Genomic DNA, 11865 nt, shown 5'->3' on the forward strand with positions numbered 1-11865 from the left:
TTATGCAAGGGGCTGCTGTTACCATATTTAAAAAAATTATGCCATAAATACTTGACGGTTATTTCAAAATAACCGTCAAGTATCAATATACTTGACGCTTGTTTCAAAACAAGCGTCAAGTATTTGTAAATACTTGACGATTATAAGGAAACAAGCGTCAAGTATTTATGACCAAACAAACTGGCAGGTTTTGGCCATCAATACTTGACGCTTGTTTTCTTATAACCGTCAAGTATTTACAAATACTTGACGCTTGTTTTCTTATAACCGTCAAGTATTTACAAATACTTAAACAACCGTCAAGTATTTATTCTGAAAAGTACATATTTAGTTCATATACTTGATGGTTTTTTTCAAATAACCATCAAGTATAAGATTAATACTTGACGGTTAAAAAATGTCAAGTATTATTTCTTTAATATATGTCGCACTCTTATTTGTCAGTTAAAAACTGTCAAGTATTTAAAAAATAAGCGTCAAATATGGATATTTTTTGTGGTAATGAATACATAGCCCAATAATATTGAATCTAACCCTATACATAATAACTCTAATACCCTCCTTTTTAAATATTTTCTTTCCTCCTATTTTATTTCCCTTGTCTAAATATTTTTATTTTTGTAATTGAATATAACTTTTTGAGAATTAAAATTTTTGCATGCTTAAGGTAAATTTGATTATCTTATCTTCAAGAAAAGTGTACTCTAGATTGAAGGTTTACAAATGAAAAATTCATCAGTTGAGGAGGGTTGGGCTTGCGAAATTTTCTTTCTACCAAACAACTTTCTGAAGTTCTTTGTATTCCAGTAAGACTTTAATCATTCTTGTTTGACAGACTATGCTTCAGGATAAAGATCAATCGTCAGGGGAAGGGCAATGGTAAAACTTACAAGAATTCCAACAGCACCTTGCCACCAGAATGCAGGAGCTAGAGCGTATTTTATACTTGAGAGAGCCTCACTGGTGCCTGCTTATGTTGGAAAGATGCTTGTTTTATTTTTTTGGCTGTAACCTGTGAACTAGAAAGTCAGTTTTTCAAGTAAATCACTTAATCTCCCTGTTTCAAAGCCTACTATCTCTTTTTGTGTTTGGTTTCTTTCACATTGCAAGGAAAAGAATGGAGTCCCCCCCCCCCTGAAAGTTACCCTTTTACCCATCAACTCTTGCAAAATAGGTGAGTTTTTATAATTTGGAAATATGGAAGTGTCAAATTCTGCCGTGAAAATTCCCTTACATGTGCTGTTTTTGGCCTTTCTTCCAGTTCACCATAAAAGATGATCAATTAAGGGTTTATATCGGTGCATCTAATCATGATGTGAACCTTGACGCTTAAAATCCCTTTATAAACATTTTCAATGTTAGGTTCATTTTTCCATTTTACCAATTTGACTATTGTAAGAAACTATTATTCAGGTTGCTGCAATGGCTTGTGGAAAAACTGACGCTGATTGCATTGATGAAATTATATCAGGTCGATCTTCAACAATTGTTTTCATTAAAAATTCATTTTCTAATTGTATGTTTAGTCAGCAATGTCGATATATTTTATTCGATCGGATACAATGCTATCTACCCGTGTTATATGCTTGAGAGTTCTTCTGAGTAGAATGGTATAATGCTAAATTTAAAATGCATGACAGTTGTGTGCAGACTAGATAACCATAACCATAATTGCCTGCAGTTTTCTCCACTCGTCATGTGGTGTAATTGCATTCATTCCTGATTTGCATTTTGTGGGCTAGGACCACTAGCGAGCTAATAAGGACCTTTTTCCCAAACAAGAAGGTCATAATGAAGGGTGCAATTGATTTTCTTTTAAACGAAACAATCCTCCACCCAAACAAGCTTCCATTTCCAGTTTCAAACCCCACATATTGCACTAACACTGTTCATGAGGGACCTACAATATGCATATACTGAACTACTTTCCATGTTTTTTTTTCCTAACCAATGATGGTTTCTAACAGGATTTCATGTTTTGACCAAATGAATTGAGATGAGTGAGACTTTAATTTAACGTGTTAGTCATCTGTTAAAATTGAGATAGGAATTTAACAGAATCTCTTTGTTGCTTTGCCAGACGACACAACTCCTATTAGTTAATATTGCTCCGGTTTTGTTGCTTTCTAGTTCATTCTATACGTTAATTGCTAGAATTGGAGATGTTTTCTCCAGAGCTTTGCCGTTGCTCTAACCAGGCGTGATGAATATTTGTCAGTTTTAAATCTGAAATTGAATTGTCTTGCTATGTAATGTAAAATCACTTTCCTGAGATAGGAATTGCAACGCAAGTTGCTTCTGCTCATTTCTCAGTACATGTTAAGGCGCATTGTGTGGGATAACTCAACAATGCTACAATTGCGATAGATACCTAGATGGAATCCTACACTGTTACATAGGTATATATATATATATATATCATATATTATATATTATAGGACGTCGCAATTTCATATTTTATTTTTTCTTCCCTCCCTTTCCCATGAGGATGAACATGCATGGCTGATAGGAAATTTGGTGATTGCGGACTCTTTTGCGAGAAGTCATGCATCACAGCCTGATGTGGATGAAAGTTTCTTGACTCTTGCCAGACAATTGTCCGTGGGCCTCGTGTGGGGCAAGTATCTCACAGGGCATTTAGGATTAGCCTGTTCAAGCCTGTACAGCAATAGCAAACACATCAACAATTGTTCATACTATGTTGTGTCGTCATTTTTTGTGGTCTATTGTTTAACCTAAGACTTTTTATCTAATGATATTGCTCCGTCTAGAAGGATTAGGAAGAACAAATGAGTTGGTAAATTGACAGGAGCCTCACTGGTAATTGAGAAGAAAATGATGAAGAAAAACTGCTATTTCCATCTTGGCAAGATCATTTCCAGGACACATTCTACTTCCAGCTCCGAAGGGGAGGAATTCTCCAGCCTTGTGTGCCGAGGCCTTTTCGTCCGCATCAACCAAATTGACAAGTTAGATGACAGCGCACATACTGATGTTAAAAGTTAAATACAAGTAAAAAAGAGAGAGGAGAAAAAGGACTCGACACTAGTTTGGTTCCTGATGTGTTTGGTTTAGATTCTTCACAAAGACGCCCGATAGTAGATTTTTATCTACATAAAATAAAATTTATAGTGGCTTATTTAGTACCAAAAAAATTATATAATTTAAGATCGCAAAATTGGTCATGACCCAAACAAAAAAAGTATTTACAAAATATTTTATAACAAATGTTTAAATAATTTGAGTTATAAGTTTTATGCACAACAAGAAGGCAGAAACCTTACATTCCATCTAGAGGGATTGAATTCCTTGGGATTGGGATATATCTCAGGATCGAGGTGAACAGTCCTAAACCATACAAGAATTTTCCAACCTTTGGGGACGGTGTAACCTGAATCATCCAAGTCCAGTTAGTAACATGAGATATTGAGATAAGAGGAAGAGATATACAGCAGAGAATCCGAAAGACCGTTGATATTGACGTCTGATTTAGCCTCTCGAAATACCACCAATGAGAATGTTATCAGGCGCAGTGTTTCATCAATTACCTGCGCAATATTAAAAGAGGATAAAATTGAATCACCGAAAATTTGTGGTGTAATTCTAAGAATCATCAACATCCTAATCTAGATTTTGATATGCCTTTGAAAGATAATCCATCTGCCGAATCTCCTTGAGGGTCAACCCCTTCTGAGTCGGCGGCCTCCTCTTGATGATCTCCTCTTGCTCTGCCTTCGCCTCTTGTAAATACTCTGGATGCCTCTGGAGCATTACGGTGGCCCACATGGTGATATGCCCCGAGGATTCATGGCCAGCATTTAGGTACATCATCATCACATCGATTATTTCCTCATCACTCAGTTTTCTTCCACCTTCATCTTCAACATCCATCAAAGCATCCATCATGTCTTTTGTTTCTCCGCATGAATTCTCCTTCCTCTGCTTTCTTCGCTCGTCCACTATCGATTGAAACGTGGCCACCAGATTCTTCCTGGCCTGAGATTCCACACTCAAACTTGTCATTAAATTTTGGAGAATCAGAATGAGAATTAATTAATCAGTTCCCTCCTTGACTTACCTTGAGTGCCTTGTGGTACGCGAATCCAGGAAGATTAATTCCCATGGCCCTAACTCCATAGTTAAGCGTTGTATATTCCCTCTCCAGAGCTTCCATCACAGGCTCACTCTCTGAACTAAGGAAGATGTGCATGATAATTTTAAAAGTGAGCTTTCGGAGCTCAGTTAAGAACTCAATTTGTTCCATGGTGGACCATTTCTCCAACGAAGTCTTCACGAGTTCTTCAATGTATGTCAAGTACAAGCACAGAGATTCCATGCCATTGATGGAAGAAGAAGTCAAGCGCCTAAGGCGCCTGTGTTCTTCGTAAGAAATCCCGATGAAGGATTTCTTCCCAATGAGCTCAACGGTGGAACGGGGCCAACCAACTGTGAATTTCTCATCATCCGTCAAAACTCGTCTGCATGTTTCCGGTGTGGTCACTATCACACTCGGACTCCCAAACATCAAAACCTTGTATATTCCGGTACGTCCGTATCTACAACACATTATTCAACGTTCATCACAAACTCATCACTTTTGTCAGAAACTTCTGAGCTTAGAGACGCTTGCGGGGTTGGCTGATGTTTTAACGGAGTCAATTTATTGTCAACATTTCAAAATATCGTGGTTAAGTGTTTTTGTCTCAGCTTTGGTCCTTGTTAGATCTAAGTTTATCACGAATTTTACCCGGAGAGTTCATGACGAGTACACTGCAACTACAATCATATTTAATATTACATACACAAGTGTAATCTAATAAGATGAAAGGATGTCCGTCATAAACATGCAATTAACACTAAGGCGTCTATTCAAAACACGGAGACAGTCCAAACATATTTGATGAAAGGCGCATGGCTTTTGGTGTCATGGGCAACGGAGATCAGAATATTAATCCAAATATCCAAGTGTCGGCGAGTCGAGAGTGGAAGCATATGTGGTTGGCAATATTAAAAGGAGATAGGAGGAGGGTTAAAGGAGGAATTAATTAATGAGATATATGGAGGAATTACCAACAAGCATGATGGGAATCACGTGAGGCCCACAAGGGATGATGACGGTGATGAAAACAAAGCGGGAGGGACGAAACAAGTTGAAAGGTTTTGTCGACAACAGGTAGAAGACAGAGAGCAACGAGTAGGTAGAGAACAGAACAAGAGAGCAGGTGTTGATGACAAAACAGCGTGATTAATGAGAAGAAGAAATTACCTGGAGATGAAGGAGGAGAGGAAGGAATCAGGGTCGGAGGACTTGAAAGCTCTGAGGAACGACCACATGTTGCCAATGAAGGGGAAGCCATAGTCGCCTGGAGGGAGGGAGGAGTGATGGCAGGGAGGCAGGCGGGATTCGTAGAGCCACCAGTTGAGGGAGCCGAGGAGGGAGTTGAAGAAGAAGAGAGCAGCAGAAGCGGCCATAATGGCCGCGGGCGGCAGCAGCACCAGCCACATGAGAAGAGCAGAGCACAGATTGGGTTGCGAGAAGTATGGGCAGAGTGTATAAGATGAGTGACGGCAGGGTTGGCCGGCCCTTATTTTTTATGCTTTTTGTCGTCTACGTACTGCCTCTCCCCCACAGCATCCTATTCCCTATTCCCTATTCCCTATTCCCTATTCATTTCATTGTCCCATCACGACCACCTTGAAATTTGGAATCACTGGCTAGCAGTAGTTGGTAGTAACAAGTTGGAGTTACGTGTAGAGCGTGAAAACATGGCATGTTAGCACGGGGAAGAAAATGGGGTAATAAAAACATGGAAGGCGGTAGCCTCGGCATTTGTCTTGTAGCTTTGTGCACCCGCTACACTTTTACTTGGGCCTTTACTTGGTTTTCTATTTTTTTGGTAGAAATCCAGCTTTGCCATTTCCTCTTGTCAGAAGCTGAGCGCTCCCTTAACTCATGATATATGTTACCACCCCCCCCCCCCGGCTCTTCCAACACGGAACGATGACTCCTCTTTTATCATACGAAGGAGGGGAGAAAAAACGCCTATTACTTGCTTTATTTGGTTATAAGACTTAAGGCACCAATTAATCTTGGTTTGCCCCTCTCCAGTTCTCATTATGAGTACTTTGACAAACACAATTAATCTTGGTGGGAACTTAATTCTAATTAAAACCCTGCCACCTCAATTCATTATGACTTGTGTCCGCGGATGGCCCAACATTGATTACTTGAGCGCACAGAAGCATAAGTAAATTTGACCGGGATGCACAACTATACGTACACAACCCGTGAGCTCTACGCATAAATAGGTCCGAAATGCAAGCATATTATATGACGAGTTTATGACGCTTTCCAACTTAATTGAGTTGGATACTATAAAATATTTTGAGTATTTCAAAAAAAATTATTATAAATTAATTATATTAATTACCAAAAAATAATATTAGTTACATTTAAATTAATTTATGTCATAACCAATATATTAAATCTCATTATTATATATATAATGGTTTTTAATGGTCTTTAAGGTATTTTTATTGCCTATTTTTGAGATTTCTTCCTATAAAAGGAAGTGTTTATCACATGTTCTAGAAGTACCTTTGAACTTTTGAGATTTCTCTCATCTTCTATCATACTATTTCAACAGTGTAGTTGTCCAAGTTTATTTTGTAAATTTTTATTGTTTTGTGTTCCTGTTTATTTTGTTAGAAGAGTTTATTTAATATTGAAAAGTTATTGTACGATCAACTCAATGTGATAAAATAATTCTTAACAATAATATTTTTTAAGCACGACTCAAATATATATTTACTCTTTGATATTGGCAAACTTAAAAGCTAATTTCTATGAACAACTAGTATGACATCATAAATAAATAATTAGCCAGCTAACTTTACATTAAGGGAAAAAATATCACTTTTAACCATGGGCATTTGATGCAATACTGTATTAACTTTGAGTACTAGCTGGCTACTTTAATTCCAAATCAAATTGCATAAATTTTTGGTCTTTGATGGTTATGTTCATAACCTATATATTAAACCCTATTATTATTATTATTATTATTATTATTATTATTATTATTATAATATATGATATGGCTTTAATGGTGTTTAAAGCGTTTTTATTTTCTAATTTTTGAAATTTCTATCTATAAAAAGCAGTGCTTGCCATACCTTATGGGAGAGCTTTTGGGTTTGCTTTTTTCTTCTATCATATTTCTTTATTGATAATAATATTATTTACACGAACAGTCACACCTGTCAAGCGAAAATAATAATGACCACAATAACCTATGCCAAGGAAAAAAATACTCCTCCAACAGTGATGCCAACGCAACTAGATAATGAGCCAACAACAAAAGAAATGTTGGTATTTCATAAAATTATTATTTCACAAGTCATGCATGGTATAGCAACTAATAATCACATTATTTATGTCCAATATATCTAAACATGGTTAGCTATTTTAATTTCTAAATTATGATTTTGTAAGTAGTGGATTCCTTTTGTATGAAATACACGAATGTTAATTGAATTATAAATTTATGTGAGAAATTTCACTAGTGATAATCTACCTTTAGTAGTGATGAAAACAACTATAGTAATAGAACCATAGTGAAGTCCAAGTTCACTGGAGATCTTAGCAATTATTCTAGTGTAAAACTAACACTTATTGTCGATGAGCATTTATCATGATGCTAACATGTTATTTAAAAAAACAGATTTGATTTTATTGCTCAATCTATATATATATGTACAAATGCTTGAGAGTTTGTTGCATTAACCAACGTCAATCCTATGATACAGTTGTGTTGCATGGACATAGAGCATATCAAGTAATCTCATAAGAGGATGGGCAAATGAGTATTTAAAGGATACCATAAATGTTGCCATAATTGAATTTTATATTTAATTAGATGAGGAAATTTTTATAATTGGTAGCCAAATAAAATACTATGAGAGTTAGAGTTTATTACTCTGGAGTTAACTAATAATGAGTCTAAATAGTTTTAAAATTTATTACCAAATATTATGTTGGCAGTAAAATTGACATAAAAAATGTCGATAATTTGTTATTGTCAAATTATAATAGCTATTGTAAAGAAAACAAAGGCATTAAAAGATGTCGTTTGAGAAACAATTCAACATGTTAAAAAAAGAAGTTATCTCAATCGATTATGTGAGATTAAATGTAAATCTGATAGATTCGTTAACTAGTGCCTGGGAATGAATTTAATTATTAGGGAAATGAGACTTAAGCTTATTTAAAATTAACAGTAATGGAAACACATCTTTGTGATTAAAGATCCCATAAAAGGTTTAATGAGTGAAAATAAGTTACTTATTAGTTTTTCTAACACTAAATTTTTTGTCCCTTCATGATGAAAGTGCTAAAATTCATTGATCGGAGGTTGAGTAAAAACTCTTAATGTTTTTCATAGTTCCTATAGATAGTGTATTTGTTGCAAGTAACTTGATGAAGACACCTATATAAATAGAGAGTTGGGCCACTCCTATAAAATCATGACAAAATTTTTAGAGCATTTGTTAAAACCAAGCACATGCACGAACAATAATGTGTAAAACCGTTGTTAGCAACATAAATTATCAAGGTATAATCCAATTAATAACGCCTCCAGTATATGCTGTAGATATGTCGGTTTAATAACAAAGTTACACTAACTTTTTTGTGTGCCAAGTTTTATTATTATAGGTTTGGTTCAAGTTGAAAGCCACTAGATTCAAAGTAATTATCTTTGTGAGAATAACTCAGATAATAATAGTCTTTTTGACATATGCGGGGGATTGTTATGATTGTGTAAAAAAAGAAAGTCCTATATTACTCAAATGAATGGAGGCCTTAGTGCATATATACTAATAGTGTGAACTTGAGCAAGTAAATGGGTTTGGAGAAAAAGTAGGATCACGTAAATGTAGTTGAAATTTACCGATTTCCCTTATGCTTAAGTTAGATGTGGTACCAAACATACTGGGCTCCCTTTTTTTTCTAAAATTTTAGGAACTATTTTGTGGAGTTACAAAAATTATTTATATAAAATAATTTTCTATTAATTTTTGAGATCTTCGCCTATAAAAGATAGTGCTTGTCACATATTTTGAAAGAACCTTTAAGCTTTTAGCCTTTCTCTCCTCTTCTATCGTACTTCTTCAACAGTATTGTTGTTTGAGTTTATTTTGTGAATTTCTATTGTTCTATGTCCTTGTTCCTTTTGCAAGAAGAGTTTGTTTAATCTTAAAAATTAAGTTGTTGCATCATCAACCTGGTGTGACATAATAATTTGGAGGATACTGCCATTAGGCACAATTTAAACTATGTTTTTACTCTTTGAAGCCAACAACATAATTTGTAGGGTGAACCATAAAGTGTTAATACTATTGGGATATCAAGCATGAATTGACTTGGTTTGGTAGATAAATAAATCTCATATTAAATAAAGTTGGGTTGGAGAAGTATATAAAAATATATATATATAAACTCTATCTTAAAGTTTTAAGTTAAGATATAATGTTATATATATCAACTAATTATATGTATCTTCTTGAAACTATTGAGCCCAATTGTGTCCTCCCTTTTTAGGATATCCCCAGGCCTAACAAAAACCATCAATACATGTCCTTAATCAACAAATAAGCAATTATGTGGCCTTAATGAATTTGCGAATTAAAGTTGATTTGGCAGATCGAAACCAATAAGCAAGCCTGGTAGTCTTGTCTCGGAAATATTGATGACGAAAGTACAGTTGATGTATGGATTATGTGGTGCTATATAGAGAACCAAGTAGTGCTTGCCACATTGGAAGGGCCCGTATAGGTGAAAAATGAAAACGATCTTGTTTGATGCTGAGTAAAGTGAAAGCATTTTGAAATGGCCTCATTTCTGATTCAAATCTGCCTCCGGATCTTGGTTGTCCTCTTTTACGCTAACTTATTCACGACATGTCAATCCTGCTCGCCTTTAAACGCCAACACGATGGACGCTTACCCTCATTTTTGTCTAATGGACGCACCACCACCAAGCGCCCAGTGGATTCGTGTTTGCATTATTCAAAATTATTTACAACATGTGCAGTTATCTCACCCGCATTAATCATTGCCTGTTTGCTCTTATTTGTCAAACTTCTGTGGTTCATATATAATTATGTCTAGGATTAGTTAATTAATCAATTGCCTTCTTTCTTCAACAGTCTCATGTTTGGTGCGTGTCACTGATGTGTGCGAGTGATGCTATCGTTTTCTAGTTTCATATCTACGCGAATATATGGGATGTGTCCAATAGTGGTAAACTCGTGCATGATGATATGTTATTGGCGATACACCCCTTGACATTTTTTATGAAAATAATTCTCTTGAAATTTGAATTTTATATAGATAATTTCCTAAACGTTAATTCATACAAAAAAAAAAACAACCCATATATCTATCTATTTACATTTTCATTAATCAAATAACGGGTAAATTAACTGTACCAAAGTACGTAGTTACTATATGTTTGCGTGATATAAATTTATTGTCAATTTTTTAAAATATAATAAAGCTAATACCACATGTAATCAAAATTATCTTTTGGGGCCCACGTAAGGGTGACACATGTACATACATATGCACACACATATATCTATATATTTGGCCAAATACATATATATATTAACCTAACCATAATATATATATATATATATATATATATTGGCCTGGGCTGGTCAAAAAATTATATATATTGGCTCCGCGTGTCAACGACTGGAACGTCCAGACCCTCAGGTCATGATATAAAGTGGTTTTTTCTTGAAAAGTGCCAATATACAGTACGTTCAACCAATTGGCGGACACATGATCCGGATCAATTCAATTTTTAAAATTTTAATTTAAAAAAAAATTAATTTTAACTTAATTATAATTCAGTTCTTAAACTTTAATTCATTATAACTTAATCCTTAAAGTTTTAACTTAATTATAAATTAATCTCTAAATTTTTCTTTTTACAATTTCATTCTTAAAATTTTAACCTCTTAAATATTAATCCCTATATTTAAAATAAAATAAATTTATAAAAATTAAAAATATTTTAAAATTTTAATTTAAAAAGGTTTAGTAATTTAAGATATTAGTAATAAATTTTAAAATATTTTTAATTTTTTAAATATAAAGACTAATATTGAAGAGGTTAAAATTTCAGAAACTAAATTATAAGAGACAAAGTTCAAGGACTAATTTACAACCAAGTTAAAACTTCAAAAACTGAAGTATAATAAGTCAAAGTTTAAGAATTAAGTTATAACTGGATCAAAATTAAAGGGACTAAATGATTAATTTTTTTTAAAAATAATAAAAATTATTATAAAAATTATAAAAATTTGTATTACAAAATTATAATAATATAAATTTAAATCTGACGGGTTAAGTATTTAAAACTATTGAGGTAGTGGATATAAATTTTTAAAAATTACAATGCATTTACTTTTTTTTAAGTTGAGTGGGGGCATTTGTTCACTCTCAACTCAACCTAGATCTGCCTTTGCGTTCGATAACTCGTAATAATCTATTAATTTATTGACCAGCTTTCATGCTCGGGGTTTTATTACCTTTATAATCTGCGACTGCGATGACAAAATGGATCCAAGGAAAAATGGTGGGCAAGCCAGTCAGCTTTGAAGTTAATGTTGCCAGATGGTGCGTTCTTCTCTCTCTCTCTCTCTCTCTCTATATATATATATTAAAGGTTGGTCCGGTTTTTCTTTAACCACTAAAACTTATTTAAATGGCTAGATACATTCAATTTTGATTTACCCCTAGAGTTTCATTGTTGTTCACGCAGACTATTATATGTATCTATGATTTTTAAATGCT

General features: G+C 34.2%; 1 protein-coding gene across 2 annotated transcripts; it reads right to left on the minus strand.

The window, feature by feature from the left end:
* Window positions 1–2250: 2250 nt before the first annotated feature.
* On the minus strand, window positions 2251–5860 carry LOC129284890 (ent-kaurenoic acid oxidase 2-like). 2 transcript variants are annotated; one of them, XM_054920406.1, is made up of 7 exons: window positions 5267–5848; window positions 4079–4556; window positions 3643–3996; window positions 3470–3548; window positions 3285–3391; window positions 2819–2940; window positions 2251–2658 (listed from the first exon to the last, which is right to left on the minus strand). In XM_054920406.1, the coding sequence occupies exons 1-7, from the start codon at window positions 5503–5505 to the stop codon at window positions 2544–2546; spliced, it is 1494 nt and encodes a 497-aa protein (XP_054776381.1). In that variant the 5' UTR covers window positions 5506–5848; the 3' UTR covers window positions 2251–2543. The 2 variants fall into 2 exon arrangements, with proteins under 2 accessions (XP_054776381.1, XP_054776382.1); XM_054920407.1 differs by lacking the exons at window positions 2251–2658; window positions 2819–2940 and adding an exon at window positions 2954–3110 and having other exon boundaries at window positions 5267–5860.
* Between the last annotated feature and the right edge of the window lie 6005 nt (window positions 5861–11865).

The sequence above is a fragment of the Prosopis cineraria genome, unplaced genomic scaffold (assembly GCF_029017545.1).
Source record: "Prosopis cineraria cultivar Desert tree isolate PC_DT_omini unplaced genomic scaffold, ASM2901754v1 PC11, whole genome shotgun sequence".
In the NCBI taxonomy this organism is placed as follows: Eukaryota; Viridiplantae; Streptophyta; class Magnoliopsida; order Fabales; family Fabaceae; genus Prosopis; species Prosopis cineraria.